This window comes from Barbatula barbatula, assembly GCF_947034865.1.
Source record: "Barbatula barbatula genome assembly, chromosome: 3".
NCBI lineage: Eukaryota > Metazoa > Chordata > Actinopteri > Cypriniformes > Nemacheilidae > Barbatula > Barbatula barbatula.
The window spans coordinates 918,902-934,580 of NC_136764.1; the positions used below are offsets into that span (position 1 = coordinate 918,902).

The following is a 15,679-nucleotide window of genomic DNA, read 5'->3' on the forward strand; positions in this document are numbered from 1 at the left end:
CTCCCTTTCACTGCACTACGGAGGCTGAAAGAGGATTAAGACGTCGTCACGTTTTGTCTTCTTTGCCGAAGGAGATAATGCTTAATGCTTACACGAAACGTGTTTTGTCCGCTTAGAGCTACTGTAGAAACAACATGGTGACATGTCAACAAGTGCCTAAGGTGCATACAGGGCAAAACAGCACCGAGTGTGATACTGCTTTTACAAGGGCAATTCCATGCAAATGTCAACATTCTTATGGAAAAATGCATTTGTTTACCTGTAGTAAAGCATATGAACCATTGACGCCACAGCACAGATGTCAACGGCTTGTTAGGGTTAAAGTGATGGTTCACCTAAAAATGAAAATGATGTCATTTCAAACCTGTACGACTTTCTGCCGCAGAACACAAAAGAAGATATTTTGAAGGAACTTGGTAAGCGAACAGCACTGGACCCCATTCACCTCTATTATATGAACACACAACCAATGCAAGTGAATGGGGACAACATTTCAAGTCATGCAGGTTTGACATGACAAGAGTAAATGATGACAGAATGTTATTTTTGGGTGAATTGTCACATCCAAACCGGACCATTCCTCATTAAAGGGCATGTGTTACACGAAGAGACCCCCCTTGTCTATTTGTTGGGTAGTATTGCTTATTTTTACAGCTGCTTTGTACAAAGAAAATGATAAAAGCGCTATATAAATAAAATTGACTTGGTTTGTACCCGTTTCGTCACATCGAACACATCCTTGCCAAAAACACGAGAATAAAATATGGATTTAATGGGAATTGTATTGGTTTTCATGGAAACTATAATGGTGTCTTATATGGATGAATTCTATGGGTGGGATGTTATCTGGCAGATGGGAATCAATAGAACGCCATTAAATCAAGCAATTAGAATAATGCCTTAAAAACAATGCTGTGATGGTTATAATAGAAAAGGCTAAGCTAGTTCATAATGCTATTTTAATGGAAACCATTCATTACGAAAGAAAGGCCAACTTAATGAAACACTAATCACTCTAATGGTAATGCTAATCATGCTTTACCCATATACCACCAGTGTTCTATAGCTATATATAGGAGGCTCGTGTATTTGTGACATATATAAAAACGGCCATTTCGAAGTATACGTTGCATAAATGAACAAGCATTCGAGATATATTGGTATATCTGTGGAAACCATACATTTTACATATTAAGAGTTTGGTTCCTAAATGAGATAACTCTAATATGTTATATAATGTGTAGTCCAAATACTATAAAATAATCATTTTGGAACCAGACTCTTCATATATTTTCATATAGAGTCCCCACAACCTTTTCAAACTATTATCTTACCATACTGATTCAAAGATGTTCTTTAAAAAATCCTCAGCAGAACCAAAAAACGGTCCAAAGAAGTGCGCGTGAGAGATTTAGCGTAATAATCTGCGTCTGTCGTGACACGGTCCACTCAGAAAATAACAATCGTTTCCTAACATCTAGACCTCCTAAACAATTCCGTCCCAACGTCAGACTTGTTCTAAAAAACACGTTAAACGGCATCATTTCACGCTAAACTGTATAATTTCACGCTTACGCGACTTTAGTGGATTCAAACATGTGAGGGGAAATACTGCGCGTGACGTAACGCTAAACGAGTCAACACTGACCTCTGCTGGACACACGTGACAGGGTATCAAAACGCGTTTCTTTCGAGCGGGGAAACAAAATGGCGCCTGTGCGGTATTATAAACAATAATTCAACGTTATACCGCGACAAGCGCGGTTCGCCTTTTTCATTTTCGCGTTATATAAATGCTGATTCATCCGTTGGGAACTCATGATGGCGTCTTGGGAGTGACGGGAGAACACGTGACTCTGCACCATCACTGCATCAAACCCGCCGCTTCTCATTGGCTGACGCGGAGTCAGAAGACACCCAGCGAGGTCCATATACAGCTGACTGTTGTTATCACGCTGATAGTCGGAGCAGAAGCCGTCGCGATCACACACACGCTTAGCATCCTTCGTCATTAGCAGCACAATGAGGGAAATCGTCCACCTTCAGGCCGGACAGTGCGGTAACCAGATCGGTGCCAAGGTAAGGATTCGACCCCGCCTCACGCACTGCTGCTAATAACACGACGCGGGCCTTATAATAAAGGAGAAAAAATGATGCGAAAAAGTAAGGTTGCGCGACGCGTCGCTGGATGCCGTGCACACGCGAGCGTGTTTTATGTCGCACGCGCGGTGTTTGTGGGTGTGGTGGGTGTCTGCAGTGGCTGAATTCATCAATGCGCCATTACGCAGCTTACGCAGTGTTTCGGGCCTTCAGATCCGCGATAACCGAACTCAATTTCTAACTTCCGTTTCTTTTATTGCGTTTTTGTTCGAGTTTAGTTCACTGCGTTGATCTCTCGCGATTTTACGATGTTCGCGTTTTGTGTTTGATTAAAACGATGATCTCGCGTTTTCTGGTGTCGTGTTGTGTTGTTTTTAACTTCTTTAGGTATGAAATAAACGCACATAAAGTAGTTTTATTGTATGAACTGTATGCAGATTTGATCTTTTTTGGGGTGGGGTGGGGTGGGGTGGCTGCACCTGTTACATCACCACTGCGGTACTTCATCACATTATGTTCATCTGTTTCAGTTTTGGGAGGTGATCAGTGATGAACATGGCATCGACCCCACTGGCAGTTATCAAGGTGACAGTGACCTGCAGCTGGAGAGGATAAACGTTTATTACAATGAGGCCTCTGGTAAGCATCATAATCTGTGTAACAGCCGATTGGATGTGGGTGTGTGCCGAATACGGTCCGATTTTCACTACATCATCAGTAGTTGTGCTTTGCGGTTCTGCCAGCTCTAGTCCCCTGACAACAGACCTATTTCTGCAGCTGTCAGCTATTGGCTCTTTCAAACGCTGGTCTCACCCTCCGCTTATACATTATTGATTTCATTTGGGTGATACTCGGACACCGAAATGGTAATCGCTACGCACTTATCCGTCCACGGTTTGACCGACATTAGTCACGTTCTTCTGATGCGATTTAGACGAGAGCATTCATCAGTTATTAACCTGAACGATGACGACATAAAAAGAAATGGAGATTTTTGGAACGTAACGCTGCAATCGTTCAGTTAAAGTCTATCGTAATGGATCGTCTGCATTTAGTTCGAATTACAGGACACGCACACTGTATTCTAATTCATAGTATGTTGGATTGATAAAAATGGTTATTCGAATGCATTGTGTATTCATCACTCCCGTGTCATTTGTTTCACAGGAGGCAAATATGTCCCTCGAGCAATCCTGGTGGATCTGGAACCTGGCACCATGGACTCCGTGCGTTCGGGCCCATTCGGACAAATCTTCAGGCCTGATAACTTTGTATTTGGTGTGTTTTTGAATCCCATATATGATGCGCAGTAGACATTAATTCTGTACACCTTTGTCATTTAAAGAAAACCTTGGATAAGATTTGTTATAGATGTATTTAGTAAGGCTTTTACACTCTTAATATATAGCATTAAAAGTGGTGCTTGGCTCGTAATCATCCACTTTAAGTGCTATATAAAACCATATCTTGGTGCTTCAGCGGTTCATAGCACCCAAAGAACCAAAATATGGTTCAATATATTAAATAATGGTTCCCCTATGATTACGAGCCAAGAAAAACCTCTTTTAGTGCCATATAGCACCATTTGTTTTTAGAGTGGGCTTGCGCAGTCTGTCACAGGAAGGTGACTCGGCTAAACTTGATGCATGCGAGAAGCTAAAGCTGGATTGTAACTGAGAATTTTTCACAGCTTCTTTATATCACCAAACAACTTCTATATATATACAAATGTTTGCATTTACATTTCTGCAAAATTCAAGTAGACTTTCTTCCATGGATTACAAAAGGAAATATTTTGAAGATTGTCTAGAGTGCCCTTTTTATGAAATAAAATGGAAATCGAGACCAAAGCACTAAAATTTGAGCTTCGACACACTAAACAACTCTTGTAATATGTTCCAACTCGATAAAAGCTTAGTCTGGACATTCAGCAAAATACTTTTGTTGCACAAAGGAATGTAAATGCCACAATTTTGTGGTGTTTTATGAAGCTGTGTGTGTGTGTAAAACTGGGTCTTCTTTCAGGTCAAAGCGGAGCCGGAAACAACTGGGCTAAAGGCCACTACACAGAAGGGGCAGAGCTGGTGGACTCTGTGTTGGATGTTGTACGCAAAGAGTCGGAAAACTGCGACTGCCTGCAGGGTTTCCAGCTCACACACTCCCTGGGTGGCGGCACCGGATCCGGCATGGGTACCCTACTCATCAGTAAGATCCGAGAGGAGTACCCCGACCGCATCATGAACACCTTCAGCGTCATGCCTTCCCCAAAGGTGTCTGACACAGTGGTGGAGCCTTACAACGCTACGCTATCCGTGCATCAACTAGTGGAAAACACCGACGAGACGTTCTGCATCGACAACGAAGCGCTCTACGACATCTGCTTCCGCACGCTCAAACTCACCACTCCTACTTACGGTGACCTGAACCACCTCGTCTCTGTGACCATGAGCGGGGTCACCACCTGCCTGCGATTCCCGGGTCAACTGAACGCTGATCTCCGCAAGTTGGCCGTCAACATGGTGCCCTTCCCTCGCCTCCACTTCTTTATGCCTGGCTTCGCCCCGCTGACAAGCCGTGGAAGCCAGCAGTACCGTGCCCTCTCAGTCCCGGAGCTAACCCAACAGATGTTCGACGCCAAGAACATGATGGCAGCCTGTGACCCGCGCCACGGCCGCTACCTCACTGTGGCGGCCATCTTCCGTGGACGCATGTCCATGAAAGAGGTGGATGAGCAGATGCTCAGCGTTCAGAACAAGAACAGCAGCTACTTCGTGGAATGGATCCCGAACAACGTCAAGACTGCAGTTTGCGACATCCCACCTCGTGGTCTCAAAATGTGTGCCACGTTCATCGGCAACAGCACGGCCATTCAGGAGCTGTTCCGTAGGATCTCCGAGCAGTTCACAGCCATGTTCAGACGCAAGGCTTTCCTGCATTGGTACACCGGAGAGGGAATGGATGAAATGGAGTTCACAGAAGCCGAGAGCAATATGAACGACCTGGTCTCCGAGTACCAGCAGTATCAAGATGCGACCGTTGATGAGATCGGAGAATATGAAGAGGACGATCTTGAAGATGAGGAGGATGTTGCTCGCCATTAAGAGAGTTCTCTAAAAAGCTGCACAGTTGATCACATTTTATTTTGAAATCCATGGCTTGTAGTATTAATGCTAATGCAATAGCAATGTGAACAACACTGCTTCTTCATAATTCAAAAGGTGCTGTCCCTTACAGTCCTGGCTGGAGGAGATGCGGGCGCACCATCAGTTCATCAACAGCTTCATTGTGAGTTGGGGTTGTGGGAATGGGGCATTCCAAAAAAATGTTTTGTAACATGTTTGTTTCAATCGCAGTTGCCATGTGGAATAAATTACAATAATACACAAATTCATTGCAGTGTCTTTTCAATTTGAGTATGGGATAATAAATCCGGTATTATTTATTTGTACACGTATCTGTCCTAGAGCAGAACTTTACAGGGCCGTCCAACTTTGAACAATTCAATCAAACAAAGCCAAAATCAAGCCCCACCCTACACTTTCTTTTTATTTCAAAAGGCTTTTTGCTCGAGTTTTCTTTTGTACTGCTATGATAGAATTACCATTGCAACTTTCTTCCCAAAAGTTTCTACTTTTGTCCAGCCGCCTTCGAGGACAGCAATCCAAGTTTGATTACCACTAACTAGTCTTAAGATTGAAGTTGTGTCCCAAATGACATGCTATAGACTACGCACCCAACCATCTAGTGAATACATTTTGGAGGTCAATCTCAAAACACAATGATTAATGTTCCACCCGCTTGACTTCAGTCGCCATCAGATTGAGGAGTAATCACTGCGCAGGAGAACATTGCACAGTTCCACACTTCATATTTACGGTACTTAAAGTGCACCTCTTTATTGAGCATTTTCAATGTGAACGCACGAGACTCACGGTCTCAATGGAGTAGAAAAGTGCATAAGTGTGCGATTTGCATGAAAATAATGATCAAATGCACAATCCTAAATGGCTTTATGCTCTCTTCCATTTCTATTCACTCTTAAACAACATGCAATACACACTTGCTGCATCCGAAATCGCATACTGTGACTGTAGGATTGTTTTAATGATGTACCTACTTATCGGCTGTTTAAATAGTATGTTCCATGTAATATGTGAGGGAGAATTAGGTATACAATTTGGACATACTTGCATCCACCATGTTATCATTGTCATGTGACCAATGTGCACTTTCACTTATAACGCAAGCCATGAAAAAAAGTGTACGTAGGTGTTAAAAGCATAATTTAATAAGAAAAACCAAAATTTTTTTATTCATTTAACAGGAACGTGGCTTCTTTGAGGTCCATTCAATGCACACTCATAAATCTAGGTGGAAACAGTAGACCATCATCCAGCTAATCCTCGCATAAAGTTTGGGCATGCTAAAGTTTTCAGACATACTATTCATGATTCACACTGGATTTCTCCTAGTATATAGTATGGAAGTAGGCAGTTTTAGTTAAACCTTTTTTTTTAATGTATAACATCAGGTGTTTTAATGGTAAACAGTTTAACAAAAAAGATCATTTTCAAATCTTTCAAACTTTATTGCATTCATTTGGAGAACGGTGTCTGTAAACTGCAGCTTCAAAAATATTTTCAAGTTCTACACATTCATGATTTGTGCAAACAAATATTTAACATTCAAGTGAACAAACAAATACAAAATGAAACCCACAACCTATTGTGAGTACATCACAAAAACATCAGACAATTAACACAGTACAGTACCTTAACTCACAATCATATTATCATAGATCATATTAAAAATACAAAACTCTCCCAAGACTTTGAATGATGTATAAATGGCAATAGTAAGCAACATTTCAAATGATATTAGTGTTCAAAAACTACATTGCTCTTAAAAGTGCTTAATCAGATGCACTGTATATACATATGTTATTCGTATCACTATTATACACACATTGGCATCTGCAACTTCAGTGGAGATCACCGAAGACAAATGCAAAAGAGCGAGCAATGGATTGTCTCCAAGATGAATCTTACTCAACTAATCACACCATCCGGTTCATTCGGTCCAGTTTATCATAATACGCTTTTCACATCAGGAGGTGAAGGAGCCGCTGTTGGTCATCCTGGGATGGCGATGGCAGGAAGACACTGCACTGAACACATGGAGTGTGTCTTGTGGGCTCAGAACTGTAACACTGAAGTACCTTTAGATGGGGCTGTTGTCATCTCGAACCAATGAGAAGACACTGGAGTCCGCAGAGCCGTTCCGCAGCCGTGACTTGCTCCCCGTCTCACCGCTCTGACGTCTGCTGTGTCCTCTGTGTATTAACGTTTAAATGTGGTAAATCCATGTTACACAAATGCATAAAAAGACAGATTTTTGTTTCTGGGTGAATCACACGTGGCAGTACCTGCTGTCTGGAATGAGACGCAGTGAGCGGTAGAGGTCAGCAGTGGAGGGCATCTTCACCGGGGCAGCTTTGGGGGTGGAGAATGCCGTGTACGACTTGGACTTTGTCAGCAGGGGTGGAGTGGACTGGATTTTGGCTTCGGGTTCTATACCTGCCGATGAAATACAGATTGACGTGTCCACTTACAAGAGCATTTTGAAAAAAGAACCAGTGCAATAGAGGACTACTGGCATTTTAATGTTTACAAATATTTCTAGTCGACCTCCACGGTAAAGGTTTTGTATTGTCTACTCACTGGCTGATAAGGCACATTCGGTTTCAGGCAATGCTGGTCTCTTACGATCTACAAATGGAGTCATGTTCAAAAACTGAGTCTTCAGCCATCCAGCTCGGTCATCCTCGAAAGCTTTCCTCTAAACACACAGAGGCAATAAACATGTTATTTATGTTTTTTGTAGGGGTGTAACAATATTTCATAGTGTATGGAATGTGAGGATTTTAGTGGCATCAAGTGGTGAGGTTGCGAATTGCAACCAACGGCTCTCTCCAGCCCTCCCTCCCTCCCCTTCTGAAGCACTACGGTGGCTCACACAGAACTAATAATGTTGGTCTCTTTAGCACCTCATGGCCCAGACGAATAGCAGCTTCAGTGAAGTTCTTCCTCTCCTTCTCAAAGTTCTTCTTCTGCTCGTTGAAGAGTGTCCATTCCTCCTTCAGTCGCTCTTTCTCTTCCAGCGTGTAGCAGTCGTTCAGCAGAGCGGCCGTCTCATCATCACACGGCGAGCTTAGCTGCTGTGAACCAACACGTACCACTGACAATAAGCATCAAATGTGAACACACGGCACGACAACACACAAACACTTTCAAACGCGTTCTTTCCCATTAAATGTGCAGACTTGTGTATACCTGCAGGAGCTCCTGCTGCATGTGAATGAAATCTTTACACTGCTGCACCTCCAGCCTCATACGCTGAATCTCGTCCTCGTGTTCTCGCCTGGAGATCTGATCCTCGCCGTCACGCTCCTGACACGCCACCAGAGACGCTGACACATGCAGAGATGTGATCAGAAACTACTCTTGTTCATATGAACTCGGACACCGGCGTGTTCTACCTTGGCTGTCGAGTCTCTCCATGTGGTTCTTGAGTTTCCTCCACTGCAGGCGGATGCTGTTGGTGAGCTGTTCTCTCGCCTGCTCGCACGACTGCTCTAGCGTCTCTCTGCTGGAGTCAGCGGCCTCCTCTTCGCCCTCAGAGCCCACCTGACATAAAACATCAGTCGTTCAATGCGGTACGTTTGTGTAACGTACTGTAAATCAAGTATTATCTGATTGTAGACCTGTTCAAGGCTGTCGTCTGTCGTCTCGGTTTTGACACGAATCTTTTTTGGACTCAGAATCGAGATCATGTCCTTCTTCATGTGCTGTAACACCTTCTTCAGCTCAGAGTTTTCCAGCATCAGAGATCTTTGACGGCTCTCGTAATCACTCAAGAGAGCCTTGTACATCTCTCCCTCGTGTCTAACACACACAAGGTTACGTTCACTCATCGTTCTCATAAACATCAGCAACATTAGAAACATGACGACGGGAGTTCACCTGGCCTCCATCTTGCCCGTCTTCCAGAGGCCTCGCTTTCCATCGGACCTCCCCACATAGTTGGACACTTCAATGGCTGAATCAAGTAAAGATCACAATCTGTTGAGTTTTTCTTGAATAAGGTTCACAACCCATTTGGCTTAAAGGAGTAGTTCACTTCATGACAATTCCCTCAACCACGTGTCATACAAGCCGTCCTTGTGTTTATTTCTTCAGTCGAAAACAAATTGAGGCTTTTGAGGAACGCTTTCCAGGGTTCTTCTCCATGTGGGCCGTTGGTTAGGGTCCAAATTTCAGTTTCATCGCAGCTTCAAAAGGCTCTACACGACACCAGCCGATGAATAAGGAGGTTGTCTAGCCAAACCAGTAATTTTCCAAGAAATTTAAAAATCATATGAAGAGTTTGGTGAGTTTTTTTTATTGTGCATTCCAATTAATGTCAACCAGACTGCAGTTGGTTTGTTTTAATTTAAGCCATAATACCTTTAATGATACAGCGAACTTACACAGTTATAACATGACAAATTATTAACTATTAATTATTTGAACCAAACTCTTATCATATACTCATATACTTTTTAGACATAAATGTTCAAACAAATGTAAAAACGCGTGACCTTTCCTATGCGATTACGTAAAACGTTTGAACGTTTGGTGCACGTTTGAAAAGAATATACAATTTGGTTTTCTCTGAAAATGACCGATGGTTTGGCTAGACAACCCCCTTATTGATCGGCTGGTGTCATGTTGAGCCGTCGAAGCTGCGATGAAACTGAAATTTGGACCTTAACCAACAGCCCCCCGTTTAAGTCCATTATATGGAACCCTGGAAAGCGTTCCTCAAAAGCCTCAATATTGTTTGTGACTGAAGATTTGAACACACGGACGGCTTGTGTTTATGTGGGTGAGTGAATTATCGGGAACTTTTCATTCTAAAGTGACCTTCTCCTTTAAACCCTTTAATTCTTCAACATTGAACTTTTCCAGTAAAGACTTTTTCTGTTTAGCTTTGCATGAATGTGGAAATTCTTTAAAGATCATCTTGAATTAAATCGATCATCTGCTCACTGAGTTTCTTGTCCCGCTTGTCCATGAGCAGCTGGTTAAGACGTTCCTTCAGTTTGGTACACTCTCTCTCTTTTCTTTTGGTGTCGTGGTTGTACTGCGTGGCACGGCTTGAGATGATGCTCTGCAGTTTCTGTACCTGCAATCACATGAAGGTAAAACAATGAATAATATTATTTCATTTTAGCATGAACCATTCCCTTAAAGGGACGGTCTACCCAAAAATTCAAAGTCTGTCATCATCTACTCACCTTTCAATTTTGTTCTTATGAACATGGAGATATATTTGGACGAATGCTTGGACCCAAACAGTTCTTGGACCGTATTGACTACCCTAGTAGGAAAACATACTTCTGTTGTGTTATTTTAACAGTTCTGGGGCCCTTTTGACTTCTGTTGTCATTTTACCTACTATGGGAGGCAATGGGTCCAAATGGGACTGTTTGGTTACAAGCATTTGTCCAAATAAGAAATGTATGCAGATTTGGACCAACTAGAGAGCAAGTATTTTTGGGTGAACTATCCCTTTAAGGACATTTGCTCAAGCTATAAACCAGAAGCACAGCAGTAAATAATAAAGTCACATGATGGTGTGGACTTACTTCGTCTTTCTCAGACTTGAGGCAGTTCTGTAAGGTCTTGATCTTCAGCTGCAGCTGTCTCTCTCCCTCATGAAGACCTGAGTTCTCTCTCCTGGTGTGCTCCAACTGATCCTGAGACACCCAGCAAAACTCATCTCATATGACAATATTTCACTACCAAGGTGACTGTTCAGTACTGGTAATCAAAATGTCAAATGAATTCCTCACATGTGTATGTAACTGCGTGTAAACTAGAGTTGGAGTCATGTATTAAAGGCCAGTCGTACTTTGATTCTGGAGCTGGTGTGCTGCAGATGTTCGAGGTCACTGTTGTTCTTCAGCTGCTGGATCTCCAGCTCTTGCAGGGCGCGCTGAGATCTCTTCTGCAGCTGAAGGAGTTCATACAGCAGATTCAGAACCGGCACGGTGCTCAGACCGTCTGAATTACTCTGCAGACCGACTCCAGACAGGCCCAGTGAACACACCTCCTGAACACAAACATCACAGACGTATTCATGTACGGGTACAGCGAACCATTCTCAGACTGATGAAAGGCATTCAAACAAATAAATATCAGGTACTTTATGCACGTCTGTGTGTAGGAACAAAAGATTCTTTCTTTCCAAATGTCTATTGAAATGGTTTCTTTATAGATGGTTCAATCTGAATCGATGAAAGGTTTTTCATGGAGAGTCCGTTCTAACTTACGTGAATAAATATCAGGAAATGTGCACTGATGAAGTTTACTGATGAACTATAAAGGCGTTTATTTTGCCTTGTATACGGATTATTACACCAACATCTGGGCGATTCTCACGAAACCACTGAAACATGGCAGTAAAGATTTGAATTATAAAACATACAATTCGGCAACTCACAAAATGATCATAATAAAGATAATTGTGATAAAACATCAATTTGACATAGGAATTAATTATGTATGTATTTTATAGCTTTTTCTGCAGGTATTCTCATAACCGTAACGTGTCCCGATTCATCCCTAGTGCACATGTTGTCAAATAAAAATATTGTGCAAAAAATACGTTCTCAAATTCCAAGAAAATGATTGACAGAATATTCATGTATAATAAAAATAAAGAAATAGTGGAAGAAAGTAGTGTCCAAGATTGACATGACGTTTTTAAAAGACTTTTTAAACACACAAAGATACAAAAACATCTACTAGAACCTTTTAAACAGCTAATAAGTAACCATATAACTTTCTATTTTTCTAGTTAAAAAGTAATATTCTCTCGTCACGCTGTGTACACGGCTTTTCCCTTCGAATTACAGATATACGTAGTTTTCCACATTTCAATAATTTTACATGTTTTGTATGAATCTATAATTCATTAATTTCTTTATATGTACGATCAATAAAAATGTTCTTGGGCATCATGGCATCGCTTGTTTTTAGCAAAACATGCTTCAAGATTGACAGTTTTAAATGGTTACGGTAATTTTGTTTGGTCAAAATTGTGTTAAATGTTTTGAAATTAATGCCTTTAAACATGTCCTATCTTGTTTCAAATTAATATAAATAGTTTTTGTTGGTACAGGTGTATATAAAGGGGTCATATGGCACGAATACGTGTTTTTCTGTATCTCTGGGTGTTATAAGTTATCCATGCATGTATTAGACACGTAAAGTCGCAATAATTAAAGTGTTAAAAAAAGATGCGTTCTATCTAAAAGCGAATGCTCACCCAGACCTGCCTGAAACGCACCCACACAGATCTACATCAGCTCGTGGGATGATTTGACTAAGACCGCCATAATGTAAACGCTCATAAGGTGGGCGTATCTGTCAGGACAATTGAAGAGGAACCTGATGTTCCAAATATGGTCAGAGGCGTAATTTTTCTATCACACGCTTGCAGTATTCGACCAATCACTACACACTGGTTATCTGGCCAATCATATGACACCTAGCTTTTCAGAGCGATGAGCTTAGTAATAAATCTGTGTGTTTCAGAGAGGCGGAGCAAAGAGGAGATACAAACATGCACGATGTGTGCAAAATACAGCGTTTTTAACCTTAAATCGTGTACACACAGTGCATTACATCAAACACCAACGATTATATTAGTTTTAGGCGTGTCATATGACCCCTTGTAAAACAAAATCACATTTGCCGTAAACCCAAGATTTCGTGAGAATCACCCATCAAATGTGTAGTCAATAGAATAGTTTGCCAAAACACGTCATGAAACGTCCAAAGACCAAAGACAAGAAATGCATTACACCCCTTCAAACCTTGACATTACACACTTGATGAATGTAGATGATACACTGCGACACGTTGTCTTCAGTGCAGAAGGCGCTTAACACGCTGTAAGAGGTTTTGGGCAGGGCCATGGTGGAGTGCAGCGATGGCTGAGAGTTCTGCCTGGAGGGAGACATGCTTATCCCAGAAATACTGGAAAGATCTTTGGTATCTGCACAGAGGACAAAAGACAGGGCAGAGCCCATTATTATAACCTGTTGAAACCCGAAGCGCCTAAATCTTCTAACGCGGTCTTTACGCCGTGTCGTGCAGCTGCTAGACATTATGGTACTGACAAGAGCCCAAGGCTGAGGTTTAGTCATGATCCATGAGATTTGGACCAAACATTAGTTACAACCACAAAAACTGCAACACAAACAATAACTTCAATGTAACTTTTACCACACCAACCACAACAGATTCAGTGTAAACAAAGATATTAATTCCCCAAAACTCCCAAATACAGCCCAACCCAACAACAATGATTTATTTTCCCAAAATCATGGTTAGGCAACTATGGATGCAAGTTCCGTCGTTCCAACACGGGTTTCCCAAAACCATCGTTCCAACGATCAATCGAAAGCAGCGTCGCAAAGTTGTGTGGGACGTCATCAACTATGTCGTTGAACCAACAGATGTGCGACACACATCGTACTATGGTGGTTTACCAGCGAGTCTTTGTTCTGGAAACACCGCTGGTCGGTAAGATGACACACTTTATCTCTAAGAAGTTACCTTTAGAGCAGGTTTAATGAACGGACCCCTTCAAATGTTTCAATTGACCTTGCGTGTGCATTTCTCACCGTGAGCTGGATCTGGCATCATTGCTGGCGTCCACCAATCTCCCATGTCAACAAGTATTGGGATGCTCAGGTGTCCGTCATCCACGGGAGACGCGGTCGGCTGAAAGACAGGACACTGGTGGGCCGCCCGTCCTGAAACACAACAGCCAGGCTCACTGGATTATACAGCAGAAGGCCGGATTTAACAGTCATGCAATACTACTGTGGGATTACCAGAGGGGGTGGACTGACGTTAATAGAGATTAAGGTGCACGTATGAGAGGCAGATCTTTATGAATATAGTCTGAGCAACAGGAGACAGACCTGACGGTAATAATGTGAAGTTACGATGATACTCGTGTCCTCTTCTCTGAGATCTCTTGTGCAGTCAAACGTGATGTAGTAGATTACGATATCAATCTCACTTACACAGCAACACACACACACAATAATCTAAACCTTTAATACAGTGAAGACAGCAAATCCCTCATTAAAAGTCCTTATTTAACTCTTGGTTGACTGTGGCGGCCATCAAACTGTGTCGGAGAAATACATTGATTAGAATGAATAATAAGAATTTAAAGGGATAGTTCGCCCAAAAATGTAATACTGCAATAATCTGCTCAGATTGAAACAAACATGTATAAATGATGTTTTCTGCAAAACACAAATGAGGATATTTGGAAAAATGTCTCAGATCTCACTCCCCATTTACTGCCATAGTGTGCAAAATAAAAGACTATGGGCGGGAATAGGGGGTGAGATCAAATATTGGTCACTGACATACTTACGAATAATTTCAAATTAAAAGTTTGTTCGCAAATAGAGATGATTTAAAAAATGTGATGTTTTTTTATGTTCATGTTTCATTGCGTGAGCTGTATTTTGTTTTTGTTGTTATGGCTCAAATCAAAACAACTTTTTTGTGTTGGTTTACATACATTTCTATATAAACTGTAATAAAACTGCAATAAACAGTATACCATGAACTGCAGCGTGCGTTTTATTATTAAAGGTCATTGATAAGAATGTCAACTGAAAAACTAAATCCAGTATATTGATCCTGGAATCCATTATCAATTCACATCACGTGTCTTTGGGTCACGTTTGAAATGTTATAAATATAATATGTAAAAAACAATCTGAATCTGTAAATGATATAATATAACTGATCTTTCTCCGCATTCACCGCAACATCAATATTTTAAATAGTATAAAACTAAACAACAGGTGATTATTTCGCATAAACAAACGTTTTTCGGCACTAAGGTGTATAAATGGTTTGTAGTGGGCGTGTCTTAAATCTAGTGAGCTGCCTACGTAGACAACATGACAGACGCGTTAAAGCGTTCCGGTCGATTTCAGACATGACGTCTATGTAGTCAGCACACTAGATTTAAAGACACAGCCCGAGTGTCACTTTAGCACAGCGGCTAACATCAACACACAGACTCACACATGTCGACTTACATTCAGAGACGGACACACGAATCCAAACACATGACCGATCAGACGCGAGATCAGACCGATCCGACTCATGAACGTGATCACCGTCGCGTTTCCTTCACCTGCCCTCAAGCGCTCGAGACGTTCCGCTGGTTTGAAGCGCGCCCCCGTCCTTCTAAATAAACAAGCGAGACGTTCATTGGCCGGCCCGTTGTCAGGCAACCAGCGTCTGGCCACCTCATTGGCTGAATCATCTCTCCGACCCGACACGCAACAGGTGTTGATTTCGCTCGTGTTTAAAATATGACAATAATAAACACATCAACAGAGAAAAATATCATACAAATATATGCACAGAGTTACAAACCAAATGGTATACATATAAACATAATAATAATAAGTCTAAAGAAAAATGAA

General features: G+C 41.7%; 2 protein-coding genes across 3 annotated transcripts; one reads left to right on the plus strand and one right to left on the minus strand.

The window, feature by feature from the left end:
* Nucleotides 1-1,388: 1,388 nt before the first annotated feature.
* Nucleotides 1,389-5,545, plus strand: tubb2 (tubulin, beta 2A class IIa). Its single transcript, XM_079452712.1, has 4 exons — nucleotides 1,389-2,079; nucleotides 2,631-2,739; nucleotides 3,268-3,378; nucleotides 4,126-5,545. Exons 1-4 carry the CDS (start codon nucleotides 2,023-2,025, stop codon nucleotides 5,199-5,201), a joined length of 1,353 nt encoding a protein of 450 aa, XP_079308838.1. The 5' UTR covers nucleotides 1,389-2,022; the 3' UTR covers nucleotides 5,202-5,545.
* Nucleotides 5,546-6,367: 822 nt separating this feature from the next.
* ssx2ipa (synovial sarcoma, X breakpoint 2 interacting protein a) lies at nucleotides 6,368-15,456 on the minus strand. 2 transcript variants are annotated; one of them, XM_079453009.1, is made up of 14 exons: nucleotides 15,287-15,456; nucleotides 13,838-13,969; nucleotides 13,040-13,206; nucleotides 11,056-11,256; nucleotides 10,790-10,900; nucleotides 10,191-10,326; nucleotides 9,123-9,198; nucleotides 8,864-9,044; nucleotides 8,639-8,786; nucleotides 8,433-8,569; nucleotides 8,147-8,317; nucleotides 7,821-7,938; nucleotides 7,526-7,676; nucleotides 6,368-7,432 (listed from the first exon to the last, which is right to left on the minus strand). In XM_079453009.1, the coding sequence occupies exons 2-14, from the start codon at nucleotides 13,881-13,883 to the stop codon at nucleotides 7,321-7,323; spliced, it is 1,755 nt and encodes a 584-aa protein (XP_079309135.1). In that variant the 5' UTR covers nucleotides 13,884-13,969; nucleotides 15,287-15,456; the 3' UTR covers nucleotides 6,368-7,320. The 2 variants fall into 2 exon arrangements, 1 of the variants encoding a protein (XP_079309135.1); XR_013786437.1 differs by having other exon boundaries at nucleotides 6,577-7,432; nucleotides 8,116-8,317.
* Nucleotides 15,457-15,679: the final 223 nt, after the last annotated feature.

Coding starts and splice junctions, on each gene's coding strand:
- ssx2ipa (XM_079453009.1), bottom strand. CDS start 13,883: ATGGGAGATTGGTGGACGCCAGCAATGATGCCAGATCCAGCTCACG. Junction 8,787..8,863: donor CAGACGACAGCCTTGAACAG/GTCTACAATCAG, acceptor GTTTTATGTCAG/GTGGGCTCTGAGGGCGAAGA. Junction 8,318..8,432: donor TGCAGCAGGAGCTCCTGCAG/GTATACACAAGT, acceptor GTTGGTTCACAG/CAGCTAAGCTCGCCGTGTGA.
- tubb2 (XM_079452712.1), top strand. CDS start 2,023: ATGAGGGAAATCGTCCACCTTCAGGCCGGACAGTGCGGTAACCAGATC. Junction 2,080..2,630: donor GTAACCAGATCGGTGCCAAG/GTAAGGATTCGA, acceptor CATCTGTTTCAG/TTTTGGGAGGTGATCAGTGA. Junction 2,740..3,267: donor TTATTACAATGAGGCCTCTG/GTAAGCATCATA, acceptor TTTGTTTCACAG/GAGGCAAATATGTCCCTCGA.